We start from the raw sequence: 16,503 nt of genomic DNA on the forward strand, positions 1-16,503 counted from the left end.
GAAAAGAAGCTGAGCCACATTTCAGATACGGCTTTTGCCAAAACAAGAGGGGTGTAGGTCTCAAATTTTTACAACTCTAAAAGGACATTAGGGAACTCAGTTTCTCTCCCTGCAGTGCTACTGCAAAGCCTGAGGCCCAAGGAAGCAACTGGCCAAGCAGAGGAAGCCCCTTCTCCGCCCCAGCTTTGTTCACCCCCAGGGTCTACACTGGCCTTGCTCTGCATCCCACAAAGAGGGTCCTGGATCCTTGGAGAGAAGCTCTTCCCACTCCACTCCCTCCACACCCTCAGGGTAGAGGAGCTGTTTTTCCCATCTTCCAAACCCAGCCCCAAATCCAGGACATTCAATGCTTGTGATCCCCTAAGGTCACACGCAGCACGTATGCTGTGGAAGCCAGTCTTCATCCACGTTCCCCACTCCCAAGCCTGGCCCCCCGTGGCCACAAGGATCTGAGTGTGGGGCCACCTTTCCCGGCAGACACTGAACTTCATTCCCTGTCTCTCCCTTGCTCTCCACTAGGTCCCCCAGATATTCCAGGGGCCACATCTGAAGTCCCTATAAATGAAGGACCATGGCATAGGGTGGAGTAGGGAAATGTGGAGCCCCAGCTCTCAGCATTTGCAGTTCTAGGGTCCCTGACTGAGGCGCCGTAAGCCAGACTGGGCAGACCATGGATGGGGCTTTTTGTCAGGGAAGCAGTTTCCCAGTGTTGCCTCAGGTGGAAATAGCCCCTAGCCTCGGATTGGGAAGACCTGAGTCCAGAGAACGCTGATCCTGATGGTCCAGCTACTCCGTCCAGAGTAACTGCTTTCTCATCACAGAAAACGCCAACCCTCTCAAACCTTTTGATGGGTGTGGAAAGATGTAAGATAAATCTTTGACTGTGGCCACACAATCCAATGACAGTGGATCAAGGGCGAGTGGGAGAGGGAGTCAGACAGCAGTAGTTTGGGGCTGTCCTGATGTAAATACTTATATCCAGTTGGCATCAACATTCATCTCATCAGCAAGTTTTTGCATGCCTTTCTTTGTGCACACATGCCAGGCACTGACTTAGGTGCAAGGTGGACATACATGGCAGGCCCCTTCCCCAAAGACAGACAGTGCGATCCAGGGAGGAGCATCCTCCAGGAACATGACTGGGAGCACTGTTGGGACCCACTTGGTGGCGCTGAAGAGCAAAGACCTGAGAGCCGGGAAGGGAGGAACAGGAGAGTTTCTGGGAGAAACTCGAGTCTCTGGGGAGAAGGGGTCAGCCGGGTAGGCTCCCCAGCTCCATGATTTGCGGCTCTATCTTCAACTTTGTCTTCGATTTAGGGATTTGGAAGGCAATGTCCTGCTTCTATGAGCACATAGAACGCGTTCACACCAACAGCTCTGTTCCATTTAGTGCGCCTCAGAGTCGTCTTTTTGCGTGGGAGGAGTTTGCCATGCAGTGTTGCTCCGGGAACCATGCAGTGCTGGAGAGAAGCCGGGGCTCCAGGGATCCAGGCGCACCGCACAGTCTGCCTGCTCAGAATGTTACCGAGAGCCAGTTGAAGAATTAATTTTCTACACCTTGTTTTGTCACTGAACTTCTTTTCAGATGAAATCAGCACATACTGAATATGTAAAAAGAAAAAATAGGGGTCCTGAAGAGATAGCACAGCAATAGGGCATTTGCCTTGCAAGTGGCCGACGCAGGACCAACGGTGGTTCAAATCCCAGCATCCCATGTCCCTGTACCTGCCAGGAGCGGCTTCTGAGCACAGAGCTAGGAGTAATCCCTGAGCACTGTCAGGTGTGGCCAAAAAAAGAAAAAGAAAAAGAAGAAATTGGTTTGGGAACTTCTAAATGGAGTTCTTCTGGGGCCTGAGAGAAGAGTCTGAGTGCATGTGACCGACCTGGGTTCGATCCCCATGAGGCATTGCGTATGATTTCCCATCATTGCATATGAGCTGCTAAGTTTTAAGTTCTTAGCAGATTTTTGCCTAAGGGAAGTAGTACATGGAAGTTTCCATGACTTTTGAAACGTAGTTAGTATATTCTTTAAAAAAGGGGGGGGGCGGAGAGATAGCATGGAGGTAAGGTGTTTGCCTTTCATGCAGGAGGTCATCAGTTCTAATCCTGGCGTCCCATATGGTCCTCCGTGCCTGCCAGGAGCAATTTCTGAGCCTGGAGCCAGGAATAACCCCTGAGCACTGCCGGGTGTGACCCAAAAACCACAAAAAAAAAAAAAAAAGGGTTTGGAGGCCAGAGCAATAGTGCAGCGGGTAGTGAATAGTAAAATAGTACAGTGATAGTACATTTGTCCTGTACGGTCCCCCAAGCTCACCAGGAGTGATTCCTGAGCACAGAGCCAGGAGTGACCCCTGAGCAACACCAGGTATGTCAAAAAAGAAAATAGAAAAGAAAAGAAAAACTGATTTTGCACATTCTAAAATATTTTGAAAATTTCCCAAATACTAATTTTCAAGGTGCTTTCCATTTTAATTCCTATCATCCAGACACAATAGAATAGGCTTCCTGTGGTAGCCGCTCTGAAAAAAAGTAATTTTCCTTTTCTCCCAAACAGCAAAGCCATCCCAAGAACCCAAACGACAAACACCGGAGCAAAAAGTGCAAAGACCCCAAGCCCCGGGTGAAGAAGCTCAAGTACCACCAGTACATCCCGCCTGACCAGAAGGGCGAGAAGAGCGAGCCGCAGATGGACTCCAACTACGCCCGCCTGCTGCAGCAGCAGCAGCTCTTCCTGCAGCTGCAGATCCTGAGCCAGCAGCAGCAACGCTACAACTACCAGACCATCCTGCCCGCGCCGCTCAAGTACGAACAAGTTGCCCGGGTGTGCTGTCTGGGGCGGGACTCAAGCATGACACACATACCTGGGCGTGTCGTCTAGGTGGGGCCCAAGGAGGCCAGGCCTTTGATCTCTAGGGCAGGGCTCAAATTTGGCCACTCCTGGGTGTGTTGTCTGGTACAGCTCTCAAGTGAGGCCACATCCCTGCTGTCTGGGGCGGGACTCAAGTACTGAGATAACGCCCCAGTGATACCGCCCCAGTGTCTGAGATTTGCCAGTGGCCCGCAGGAGGCTTCAGAATGCACCTTTCACTGCCTGTTGCAGGAGTGAGTGGTCGATGGTGCATAGTGAGCCGGTCATTTTCATTGTTTTCACATCAGGGGTTGCCCAGAGTCGGTTCCATTGTTCAAGTCAGAGATGACTTTTCTTTTTTTGGGGAGGGAGGGTGGGGCCCACACCTGGCGGTGCTCAGGGACTGCTCCTGCTCTGTACTCAGGGATCGCTCAGGGTTGTTGGGGATCAAACCCAGGTCAACCGTGTGTGCAAGGCAAGTTCCCTCCCCACTGCTATCGATCCAGTCCCAGAGAGGACATTTTCAAGGAACAAGCTGCCTGTCATTTATTCAAATGATTATAGATGCTGAGAAAAGCATAAGTAGAATAAGATCTACTGTAAATAGGTTTTTGTTTTGTTTGTTTAGAAGCCTCTCCTGGCTCTGTGCTCAGGGGTCATTCCTGGTGGGCTTCCGGAACTATATTGGTGCTGGAGATCCAACCTGGGGTTGGCCTGTCAAGGCAAGTGACCTACCCACTGTACTATTTCTCTGGCCCTCTGGTTGGCTTTTTAAAAGACATAAAGGCCAAAAGCTGGCAGACAGCCCGGGACAGCTTGCTGGCAAGGGAAGGATATTGATACGAGGAAAGGTACTGCTGAAATGAGAGCAGGTGCCAGAAATAGCAAGTAGTGCCTACTTACTGGTGTCAGGGCATTGGCTGGAATAAAGATAGTGAAGTTTTTTTTTTTTTAGAAACCTGGAAGATAAAAGAGTACAGAATAAACTGGATTGGGGCAGAAGACTTTAAAGTCTTCATGCGGTAGATATTTCAAAAGTTCATAAAAGCAAAACATGGGAATCTCCAACTGCAAGAAGAAAATAGTTTGACACCAATGTAGAAGAGCAAATAAATAGCAAAACCAGTTAGAAATCTTGTGGTAAAATTGATGCAAGATGAAAAGGCACAGGGCCAAGAGATAGCACAGAGGTAGGGCATTTGCCTTTCACGTGGCCAACCCAGGACGGACCCAGTTTCACTCCCCACATCCCATATGGCATCCCATATCCCCCAAGCCTGCCAGGAGCGTGTTCTGAGTTTAGAGCCAAGAGTAACCCCTGATCGATGCTGGGTGTGACCCAAAAGGCCAAAAAAAAAGGGGGGGGGATGAAAAGGCACAGGAATAGAAAGGAAAGGCCTGTGATGTTGAAGAGAACCAGAAGTCAGGGTGTCCAATGCGTGTGGCTCAGTGTGAGCCCAGCCAGAGGCCAAGGAGGAGGAAAAGGAGGACACTCAGAACCAGGTGTTTGTAGCTAGTATCTGGGAGGTAGTTGCTACTTAGAGATCCTCACTATGCTTTTTCTCACAGATGATAGATAACTCAGAGGTTCCGCTTCATGTTTTCCTCACTTTTTAGAGAACTCTTCAGCTCCAGAAAATAAACCACTAGACAAGTCTCATAGGGAATCATTTGTTGTCCACTCAGCTCGTGATACTGTGATCTAGAAAAACCATGAGCTAGGAAACGTAGGTTTCCTACACATCAGCTAACCATCTCTATGGGAAGGAAGTAGAAAAGGCTTAAGACCTACCAGAACATTTTCCTTCTATGACTGTGATTATCCTCATCTTTGAAAAACCCCAGTGCCTAAGGACGCGACTGATTAGTCATTCGGACTGTACAGCAAAGCACTTAAATCCCAGAACATCAGGCCCAGATGAGGAGAGAGGTTTGTGGCATGTTACTGTTTCGAGAGCAGGCAGGCCGGGTGAGTTGTTGATGTTGGAAGGAAACCAGGGCAGGCCCTAGAGCGCTGGCCGAGGATCAGAGACTAGCTGCTCGTGGCCTATCCAGGACCCCAGAGCATCCTCCAGGCGCAGCTCAGGGATGGGGGGGGGGGGGGGCAGCTCACATGCAGAACCCAGCACCAGCCACTCACTCTGCCACCACCTCCAGGCGCAGATGGTGTTACCGATGCTTCCCACACGAGGAAACCCATCCCACAAAGAAGCCTTTCTGGGACCAGGGCGAGAACACAGTGGGGAGGGTGTTAGCTCAATCTCCAGCATCCCAGATGGTCCCTGAGCACAGAGCTAGGGGTAACTCAGGTATGGCCCAAAAATCCAAAACTAAAGAAGATTTTCTCTATGAAATAGAGTTGCCTGCAATTAAGGAAGCACCCTCACTGCTAGCTATGTCCAAAAGAGAAACGCTTAGGGGTTTGCATGCCTGCGACTGCACCAGTCCCAGCTTCCCACCAAGGTGTCCCCATTCCCTCCCCTAAAACAGTCCCACTGCCACCAGTCTCCATGCCAGCTGCCGAAGGCAGACAAAGGTGAGGAGGAAGAAAGACATGTAATTTATTACAAATAGAGACATCATGTTTGAACAGTTTGTTAAAATTCTAACCCCAGGTGCTGACCATGAGTATCTCAAAGCTCCCCAAGTTGTGGGATTTTATCTAGTAACAGCCCAGTTGTGATAGCACAGAAAAAGCAGGTCCCAGGCCCGGAGAGATAGCACAGCGGTGTTTGCCTTGCAAGCAGCTGATCCAGAACCAAAGGTGGTTGGTTCGAATCCCGGTGTCCCATATGGTCCCTCGTGCCTGCCAGGAGCTACTTCTGAGCAGACAGCCAGGAGTAACCCTTGAGCACCGCCGGGTGTGGCCCAAAAAAAAAAAAGAAAAAGCAGGTCCCTAGCAACATGGGGCCGGGTCCCCCTGAGACACTTTCTTTCTCTGAGCTTTCACAGGAGAGGGGGCACATCCCACAGTGTTCAGGGAGCACTCCCGGTGAGCTCTGGGAACCTTATGTGATGCCCTGTATTGGTCAACCACATGCAAAGTAAGCGCCTTCCCTGTTGTCTTATTGCTCTGACTCCTCTCTCAACTTGAAGCAGAGATGCTGCCCAAAAGGCCCCCAATGCACACACTTTTTTTTCCCTCCTCTATTGGTTTGTTATTTTAGAGGTTCAGTTACACACTGAACTATTAATCATAGCAATGAATATTACCGTATCTTCAACCAAAAAAAGAAAGTACAAATAGAACAATTAATTTGACTTGTGTATTGTCAAGAAAATGTCAAAGGTTCACAAACTTTTTAATAAAACACCCAAAAATAACAGTCCACAAAGGTGCAGCATATCAGAATTACAGTTCCATGGAGTGGGGCCAGAGAGATAGCACAATGGGTAGGACATTTCCTTAGATGTCTCTGATCTGGGTTCAATCCCTGGCACCACATAATGGTCCCCTGAATCTGTCCCAAGTGAATCCCTGATTTAGCATATGCTCCCCCAAGAGTCAGGACAGCCCTGAGCACTGCTGGGAGTGACCCAAAAACAAATTTTTAAAAATAATAAACTGGTTTCCAAGACTTTTTTTTTTTTTTTTGTGGTTTTTGGGTTTTTCCTGGCTCCGTGCTAAGAAATTGCTCCTGGCAGGCACGGGGGACCATATGGGACGCTGGGATTTGAACCGATGACCTTCTGCATGAAAGGTAAACGCCTTACCTCCATGGTATCTCTCCAGCCCCTTAAGACTTTTTCTATACAGAGGCCTTTGTCTGGAATATGTGCATAAGTTTGTCTCTGGCCTGACTTTTCACCCCTTAAATTGTCCCTTTTAGTCTTGTGTCCTGTGGAAGAAACATTTTACTCCCAAAAGACCAAATGTTTTTTCTCTAATACTAACTCACATTCAGGTTTAGGGAACAGGTGAACTGTAGGGGGCCAATCCTGAGCCTTTTCTGTACAGTAGTTTCCGTTTGGTCCAGTGCTGTTTGCAGGAAGGTGCAACTGTTGTTTCTGGCGGCACTAAGATGAACCCACCTCATGTATATACACACATTTATTCTTTCTCTCCTTCCCTACCCTTCCCCTCCATATTTTGATCTGGACATGTGATTCCCCCAGGGTTATCTATTCCCAAATCTCACAGTCCACAGCAGGTGTTCTTCCCGTCCTCCACACAAACACTGAGCAGAGCACCATCAGGACAGAGGTTATTTGGGTATAAACTCTGATTTTTCTTTTTAAGACCACTCGGCGACAAGAATAACAGTGGCACAAATTCAGTGCTGACCAACCTCGTGCCCAGCACTCCCAGGCAGACACCACCTGCTCCAGGGAGGAAACCAGGAACACTGCCCTCAAGCCTGGATGACTTAAAGGTGAGGGGTCCAGTGGGGCTGAGTCCCCCAAATGCTGCCACAGGGACACGACCTCCCTGACTGTCTCATACTGGTCATTTAACACAGACACTCATCCTTCAAAGCCATCTCGATCGTTAGGGACGGCTTCTCTCTCACACCTGCTAAGTCGGCCAGTAATAAGCTCCTGAGGTTTAACTGTTCACACTGTAGGCAAATGCTCTAAGACACTCTTCCTCTTGCCAAGTTTGGGCAGAATAGGGAAAAGAAAGGGCAAAGGGCATTTATCTCCAGCGCCAGGCCCTGGGTTCCTCTTGTCTCTAGCAGTTCTGCCTTGATTTCATCTGTGAAATGGGAATAAGACCCCCCCCAGTCCCCCTGTGTAGATTAACTGTCATATGGCCCTCAGGAAGCATAGCTGTCACCCCTCCTAGTAGGGATTGACACCCAGAGGAATCACCCTCTAAACTTATTCATACCTTGGTCTGCTTCTCAGGGTCTACCGCTGAGAGGAAGCCCTATAACATAGGGTTAGGTGACAGGCATATCCCTTTGTCCCTTAGCCTGATAGGACAAGAAGTGGCCTGCAGCTGCATCGGGGTCTGTGGCTCCAGGCAAGGAGCTCTTGACGTGTTTCTGCTTGCAGGTGTCCGAGTTGAAAACAGAGCTGAAGCTCAGGGGCCTACCCGTGTCGGGGAGCAAACCGGACCTCATCGAGCGCCTGAAATCCTACCAGGAAATGAACAGCAGTGGTACAGCCACAGGCATTGTGGCCGTGTCCACGTCAGCCCTTGTCACCAGTACCCCGGAGGTCACCATGGCCCTGCCAGTGACAACACTACACAACTCGGTGACCAACACCAGCCCCACCTTCAAAGCAGAACTGCCCTCGGGGGGAACTGGCAGTGCTGCTCATGTGGACACAGCCCCTTCCCCTCTGCCCATCTCTCCTGCCCCCTCGGAACTGTCCAGCCTCAGTGCCGAGGAAGCCAACATGAACGACACGCTGACGGAGATCATGAGCATGATGTCCCCTTCCCAGTTCCTGTGCTCGTCCCCTCTGAGAGTGGCCAGTAATGAAGACAGCCTGAGCCCCCCGGGCAGCACCCTGTCAAGCCTGGAGCTGGATGCGGCCGAGAAAGACCGCAAGCTGCAGGAGAAAGAGAAGCAAATCGAGGAGCTCAAGAGGAAGCTGGAGCAGGAGCAGAAGCTGGTGGAGGTGCTGAAGATGCAGCTCGAGGTGGAAAAGCGAGGGCAGCGTGCCCTGGAGGCGCCCCTGGGTGGCCCGGCGGGCCCTGGCACCAAGTTGGAGCAGAGACGCGGCGCTTCCCTCATCAAGGACGAGGCGGCCCTCCCTGACTGCTCCAAGCAACCTGGCCTGCTGGTCACCCAGCCTGTGGGCCCGCCCCTTCCTGCTGGCAGTCAGGCCCTTGTGGCCAAGAAGGTCATTATCAAGCAGGAGGTGCCAGTGGCCGCCGAGCAGCAGAACGTTCTCCCCAAGTTCTTCGTGAGCCCTCAAGGGCAAGCACCACCTACCCTGGTGGCGCCACCTCAGGCTTTGCTGACCACACAGACGGCTCAGTTGCTCCTCCCCGTGTCCATCCAGGGTCCTGGCGTGGCCTCTGTGCAGCTGCCTGGGGGCAGCCTCAAATTGCAGGTGCGAAGCGTGTTCTAAACCTGGGCATGTGTGTGTGTGTGTGTGTGTGTGTGTGTGTGTGTGTGTGTGTGTGTGTGTGTGTGTATTTGGGGCCATAAAGGTGAGAAGTGTGTCCTAAACTTGGGTGCATGTGTGTGTGTGTGTGTGTGTGTGTATGTGTGTGTGTATGTGTGTGTGTGTGTGTTGTATGAGTGGTGCTCTTGTAAATGCTAGCTAGCTGTCTTATTTTGTTTGGCTGTGGGGAATTTGGGACCACAAAGGTACGAAGCGTGTCCTAAACTGGTGTGTGTGTGTGTGTGTGTGTGTGTATGTGTGTGTATGGTGTGTGTGTGTGTGTGGTGTGTGTGTGTGTCTGTCTGTCTTGTTTTGTTTGGGTGTGGGAATTTGGGGGGTGTGTGTGTGTCTGTGTGTGTTTGTGTGTGTGTGTGTATCTATCTGTCTTGTTTTGTTTGGGTGTGGGGAATTTGGGGCCACACCTGGTGGTACTCGGGCTTAAGGATCCTGGCTGCTGTGTTTGTATATAAGAACTGTTCCTCAGCTTCCTCTTCCTCAGAAGATCCAGCTGATAAGCTTGTGGTAAATAAAGCAGCTGAGGCCTTGAAAGGTTCATTAAGGTCCCAGGATGGAGCTAGCTTTATTGTTTTTTTTTTTTTTTGCTTTTGGGCCATACCCAGCATCGATCATGGTTTATCCCTGGCTCTGCACTCAGAAATCATTCCTGAGATGCTGAGATGCAGGGGATGGAACCCTGGTTGGTCCCAGGTCAGCCTCATGCAAGGCAAGCGCCTTACCACTGTGCTATTACTCTGGCCCAGAGCTTTTTTTTTGGTTTTGGTTTTGGTTTTGGGGCCACACCCAGCGGCACTCAGTGATTACTCTGGACTCTGCACTCAGAAATTTCTCCTGACAGGCTCAGGAGACCAAATGAGTTGCCAAGAATCGAGCAGAGGTCTGTCCAGGGTTGGGCGCGTGCAAGGCAAATGCACTACCACTGTACTATTGTTCTGACCCTAGAGCTAGCTTTAAATGAGGCTTCCAGACCATGTTTTGTTGGGCCATGCCCATCACTTCCTCCCCAGTTCAGTTCCTAAGGGCAGACACCTACATTCAAGAAAATGTGGCCACAGATCCAGGAATGAAGTCATTGAACATTGGTGTCAAAGCACTCTGCTCAGTGTGAGCACCATGATGTCTCATTTTCTGTTGGTGTAATGTGGACCAGAGCGATAGCACAGTAGAAGGGAGGGCATTTGCCTCACATGCAACCAAAAAGGTTTTGATACCGGCATCCCATAGGTTCTCCCCAGCACTGCCAGGAGTAATCCCTAATCACCGGGTATGGCAAAATATAGGTAGAGATGTATATCCCCCTTCAGGTAACAGATGTGGTAGACTTCAGCACGATGAGAATGTGCCTCCAGGAGAAACACATGGCCCAGAGCACCACAGAGAAGCCCTGACTGAGCCAAAGGCCTCTGTCCCCAGTTTCACCAGAGATCCTGTGTGGCAGCTCTAAGAAAGAAAAGTGTTTCCATCAGTACAGATGTTCTGGAACTTGGAAAGGTGCCCTGAGTCTGTTCACAGCAGCAGGCAGGGGCGGCATGAACAGGCCCTCCAGAGGTGCTTGTTCCTTATGAGCCGTCTCCATGCCTGCAGATGTGGTGGAGCTGGTACCAAGTTTTTATTTCAGGTTTCCATCTTCCCCTCATTTTCAGATGAAAAATCTCAGCACTTCAGATATGGGTTCCTAAAAAGAAACGTTTGTTCTGAGGTTAGAACTGCAGAGGCTGGGGCTGGAGAGAGAGCATGGAGGTAAGGCGTTTGCCTTATCTACAGAAGGATGATGGTTCGAATCCCAGCATCCCATATGGTCCCCGAAGACTGCCAGGAGCGATTTCTGAACGTAGAGCCAGGAGTAACCCCTGATCGCTGCCGGGTGTGAGGCTTGGGTTTTTGTGTTTCTGGTAACACCCCTTCCTGGAAGCCATCCACATCCAAGTCTCGAATCTTATGACCACAGCCTGTTTTTGCCTCCTAGACTCCGCCACAGGCTGGAATCCAGCCACAGCCTCAGCTGGCCACTGCGGCCCTGTCCTCAGGCCTGACACAGCCTGTATCTCAGAAACAGGACGCGTTCACCCCACATGTGCTCACACAGCCCCCGCAAGTCCAAAAGGTGGGTAACTGGTCGTGGCTTTGGGTCCAGTGTTATCTCAGGTACAGGTTATCGCTGTTTGGGAAAATGAACCTGCCCTTGCCTTGACAGTTTGAGTATTAGTTTCTAAAGTAGTTTTAGGGGCTAGGTGTTGTAAGCGAATAAGTAGGGTGCTTTTGCACTGCACAAGGCCAACGTTGGTTCAATCCCCAGCACCCCATGTGATCCTTCAAGCCCCATCAAGAGTGAGTGACAGGGCCAGAGAGATAGCATAGAGGTAAGGCATTTGCTTTGCATGCAGAAGTTATGGTGGTTCAAATCCTGGCATCCCATATGGTCCCCCGAGCTTGCCAGGAGCAAGCTAAGCGTGGAGCCAGGAGTAACCCCTGAGCGTTGTCGGCTGTGACCCAAAAAGCAAAAAAAAAAAAAAAAAGAGTGAGTGACCCTAAACACCACCAGATGTGACTCTAAAACCAAACAATTGAAAAGGAGACGAGGGGCCGGGTGGTGGCGCTGCAGGTAAGGTGCCTGCCTTGCCTGCGCTAGCCTAGGACGAACCGCGGTTCGATCCCCTGGCGTCCCATATGGTCCCCCTAGAAGCCAGGAGCAACTTCTGAGCGCATAGCCAGGAGTAACCCCTGAGCGTTACTGGGTGTGGCCCAAAAACAAAAAAAAAACAAAAAAAAAAACAAAACGAAAAGGAGACGCAATCTATGGAAACTGCTTACGTTTCTATGTGCTGGGCCTTACGCATGATTTATGCTTTCTCCCTGTGCCTCCTCATCTTTCCGTGACTCCACAGAGACTGTCGCCCTTCTTGAAGGGTCCAGGTCCCTTCTCAAAGCTACCAGCAATCGCCCCTGACCAGCAGGTGGCACCTCACACATGCCTCTGCCTGCAGACTCCTAGTCCAACAATAACATTTGAAAGTAGTCGCAATTTTAGTAAATGATTCACATGCTCAAACTCATCTGGCCTTAGTAAGAAGACTGTAACAACGGTGTGCGTGAAGGTTTCTTCCAAGTTTTCGAAAGCAAGCGGCACCATCTCTGGTTCTGCTGGGCTGAGATTTGGGGTGACCACACACTTGCCCAGGTTTAGGCTGCAGTGGCAGAACCTAAGTGGCCTGCAAAGTCTGCCCTAAATAACCCTCGATAGAAAACACACAGACAGGGCCCGGAGAGAGAGCACAGCGGCGTTTGCCTTGCAAGCAGCCGATCCAGGACCTAAGGTGGTTGGTTCGAATCCCAGTGTCCCATATGGTCCCCCGTGCCTACCAGGAGCTATTTCTGAGCAGACAGCCAGGAGTGACCCCTTAGCACCGCCGGGTGTGGCCCATAAACCAAAAAGAAAAAAGAAAACACACAGATAAGACTAGAATGCATAATAAAAAATTTTATTCGTTCCAGGTTTTCACAAACTCGACCCCCAACTCAGCACTTCCCTATCAGCGACCTCCCGCACCAGCCAGCCAGCAGCCATTTGTCAGTACAACGTGTGCCAGTGGCCTTCCACCCAGGAGCACCGCACTGCCAGCCCTGCAGAACGGGCCCCAAACCCCCAAAAAGGTGGGCCCAGGGTTGGAGGGTGGGTGTCCACACTCCTGAGCCAGTGACCCAGACTGTCCTACAGGCAGTGGAAGGGCATAGGACTCACATGTGCCCCTTCCATGCCCACAGCCGAGCTCACCGCCGCCGCTGCCACCCCCACCACCCCAGCAGTTCGTCGTCCAGCACTCTCTGTTTGGGGGCCCAGTCCCCAAGACCAAGGACCCACCCCGCTATGAGGAGGCCATCAAGCAGACGCGCAGTGCCCAGGCATCCGTTCCTGAGGTAAGGCCCATATTCAGATGTCCTCACGGCCTGTCCCAGAGAAACTCAATGTCTCTCCCTTGTGTAGATCCTCAATGTTCAGAGCCATCACTGTTAGGATGAGGGTGACACTAGAGGACTTGATCGTTTTCATTCTCCTTTCACTCCAGGCTCTGGGGCAATGACCTGTGAGTGGGAACTAACCGCATTTCAGAACCTTTTGTTCTGGGGAAATCCTCCACCCTACTAAAGTACCAGTTTGGGTTATTTCAAAGTTGAATATTAGTGTTCAAGCCTTAGCATATGAGTAGAATAAAACCTATACAGAACCTATAAAGCATTAATCAACTTCTAATTAGCTATTTACCCACATACTCTGCATGCATGAGCACCAGATTCAATCCTTGGGCCCACAAGCCCCCAAAACAAACAGAAATGGCTATTTTCCAAATGGCCATTTTGCATCCCCACCAGCAGTGCATATCCTTCGCTCTGTCTCATCAGCACTCGGAGTAGTGACTGCCAGGTCTGAGCACTCCTGCGTGTACAGGATTTGATGTGCCTCTGTCCAAAGAGGGCTGGAGTAAACATCTCCTGGTGAAAGATCTGGGAACTTGGAGTTGGCCTCGAGGGAGCTACACAGGGGACTGGAGTGTGAAATGGTTTGGATCCATTTACCTAAAGATCTAAATATAATCTGCAATGACAGCAGGTCACTGGGAACTTACAGACAGTGGGTCTGGATCGCCTCTTGCTTCTGCTGGCCATTTTATGGGTGTGTGTCAGGGAATTCAGTAAAAGCTAAAAAAATCAAGCAGACCCCTGGTGGAGTTTCAATTTGCACTGAGCAAATTCAGACATGCTTTCAAGTCTGAGAGGGATGTTAAAATGTAGCCAGGCATGTGTCCCAGTTGTCTGAGGTGGGCATTAAGATTCCCCAAAATCCTTTCCCTACACATTAACTCGTGACACTCTGGGTACATGACTCACTCATGGATCGAGGTCTGGTGGGCCCCGATTTATGTTACAAGAAGCTAACCGTCTCTCCCTCTCATAGATTCCCAATGCTCACAGCCAGCAGATGGATGACCTTTTCGACATCCTTATCAAGAGTGGAGGTAGGTCATGGAGCTCCCTTTAGCCAAGTTTTCCTCTTGGTGTTAAGAACCACCTTCCTCTTCAGAATTTGTTCAGTGGGTATCACGGTGATAGACTTAAAAAAAAATTCATAATTCTGTCAGAATGGAGCAACCTAATTGGCATTAGGAACTTTTATGATTAAAATGCTATTTTGGAATTTATATATTAATACATAATATATATTAAAATGCTATATTCCTGACTATGTGCTCAGAAATCGTTCCTGGCTTGGAGGACCATATGGGCCACCAGGGGATCAAACTGCAGTCTGTCCTAGATTAGCACATGCAAGGCAAATGCCCTACCACTTTGCCACCACTCTGGCCTAATTTGGAATATTTTATGACAAAAAAATTTCCCTGATGACAGTTCTATGGTTCCAGGTATGGAACCCAGGACCTCACACAGCCAATTTCTCTATGACTAAGCAATCCCCTTTTTTGTTTTTTGGGCCACACCCAGCTACGCTCAGGAGTTATTCCTAGCTCTGATAGTTAGGAGAACCAGATCAAAAGTGTGGGGGTCTCCACTAATAGTAAGCCAGACAAAGAGGGGTCCACCTACTCTAGCAGCCTGGGGGGTGATGGTGGGATATATGGGTTGTAGAAAGGGAACTGGAATGGGGGAGGACATAGTTGGTGATAGGTATTCCCCTGACTCAATGTTAATATGTACCTAAAATACTACTGTGAAAGATATGAAGCCATTATGAGAAAAAAAAATCTGTTTTTAATCAGAAACTTTCTCTGACTTGCATGTATTATTATTATATCAATTATATTATATGTTATGTTAGGTCACTATATTATGTTACGTTAGTTTACCTCATTATGTTAATCAATCTTGTCTCTTGAATAAATTCTTACAATAAAAAAAAAAAGGAAAAAAAAGTGTGGGGATCTCCTCAACTTAAATGTTTATATACTCACCAACAGTGGGTTTAAAGTGTAGGTTTAGGGGCTAGAGTGATAGCGCAGCAGTAGGGCATTTGCCTTGCACAGCTGACCCATGATGGACCTCGGTTTGATCCCCCCCATCCCAGGTCCCATATGGTCCCCCAAGCGCATAGCTGGGAATAACCCAAGCATCACTGGGGTGGCCCAAAAATAAAATAAAAGTGTAGGTTTGTAGGAATTGGCAGTTGCATATTTGTTTATTATTAAATGTGGAGTAAATACAGTTTATTTTACCACTAACCTTGCTATTTTCTGTAACCAGTGCTGTAATCCAAGTCATAACTGGCTATTTAAGTTTAAATTGGTTATGTGAAATGAAGATATTCTCCTATATTGCTCACATTTTTTTTGTTTTTGTTTTTGAGCCATACCTGGAGGCTCTCAGGTTACTCCTGGCTCTGTGCTCAGATATTGCTCCTGGCAAGTTTGGGGAACTGAATGGGATGCCAGGATTGAACCCAAGTCAGTTGCATGCAAGACAAACAACCCTACCTGCTGTGCTAGTGGTCTGACCCTCGGGTTTTTGTTTTTTTTTAAGTTATTTAATTGAGTCACTCTGGGATACAGTTACAAAGTTGTTCATGATTGAGTTTCAGTCATACAACATCCAACACCCATACTTTCACCAGTGCACATTTCCTGCCAACTATTTGTTCCTTTTTTTTTTTTTTTTTTGGTTTTGGGTCACACCCGGCAGTGCTCAGGGATTACTCCTGGTTCTATGTTCAGAAATCACTCCTGGCAGGCTCGGGGACCACATGGAATACCGGGATTCGAACCACCATCCTTCTACATGCAAGGCAAATGTCTTACCTCCATGCTCTCTTTTCGGCCCCTTGTTCCAATTTTTAAACAATAATCAAAATTTCTTCATAGCAGACTAGAGCAATAGCATGCGGCCAAACTGGGTTCAATCTCCGATTTCTTTTCTCTTTTTTCTTTTTTTTTTTTTTTTTTGGTTTTGTGTTTTTTTTTGTTTTGTTTTGTTTTTTGTTTGTTTGTTTGTTTTGGGTTTTGGGTCACACCAATTGGCGCTCAGGAGTTACTGCTAGCTCTGCGCTCAGAAATCTCTCCTGGCAGGCAAGGGGGACCATATGGGATGCCGGGAATGGAACCGGAGTCCATCTGAGGTTGGCTGAGTGCCAGGCAAACACCATACCACTATGCTATTGCTCCAGCCCCTTCGTTTTTGTTTTTGTTTTTAAGGAAGGCAGACTGCTATGTGCAGCGCCTCATTTGGATGTGTCTGGAGTCTGGGAAGTTTGACTACCCTACATTCTCCTACAAATGGACCATGGGAGCTCATTTGGAGGTTCTAGCAGGGGAGTGCAGTTCTTCAAACGGTCCATTTCTATTTGGGGAAGGCTGTCCTCTTCGAGCGCAGCTTTGGGAGGGAGGTACATGGAGCAGTGAGGGAGGAAGGGGACCGCCTAGCCAGCCAGATCAACCAAGTCAACCCTGATGATCAATGGAGTGACAGATGTTTCGGCCAGATTGCCTTCACGTTGAGATTATCAATCTTCCAGCAGTGTGACATACAACAATGTGCTAGCTGATGGTGACATGCAAAGCAAGTTTCTGCTT

General features: G+C 49.2%; 1 protein-coding gene across 1 annotated transcript in view; it reads left to right on the forward strand.

Moving 5' to 3' along the window:
• The window catches only part of MRTFB (myocardin related transcription factor B), a 57,115-nt gene that overhangs the window by 37,418 nt on the left and 3,194 nt on the right, over window positions 1–16,503 (forward strand). The window contains exons 8-14 of the mRNA XM_049768547.1: window positions 2,555–2,802; window positions 7,089–7,221; window positions 7,847–8,857; window positions 10,896–11,033; window positions 12,422–12,580; window positions 12,692–12,844; window positions 13,881–13,941. Of these exons, the coding sequence (XP_049624504.1) occupies window positions 2,555–2,802; window positions 7,089–7,221; window positions 7,847–8,857; window positions 10,896–11,033; window positions 12,422–12,580; window positions 12,692–12,844; window positions 13,881–13,941 (1,903 nt within the window). The remainder of the gene's footprint in view (window positions 1–2,554; window positions 2,803–7,088; window positions 7,222–7,846; window positions 8,858–10,895; window positions 11,034–12,421; window positions 12,581–12,691; window positions 12,845–13,880; window positions 13,942–16,503) is intronic.

This window comes from Suncus etruscus, chromosome 2, assembly GCF_024139225.1.
Source record: "Suncus etruscus isolate mSunEtr1 chromosome 2, mSunEtr1.pri.cur, whole genome shotgun sequence".
Lineage (NCBI taxonomy): Eukaryota > Metazoa > Chordata > Mammalia > Eulipotyphla > Soricidae > Suncus > Suncus etruscus.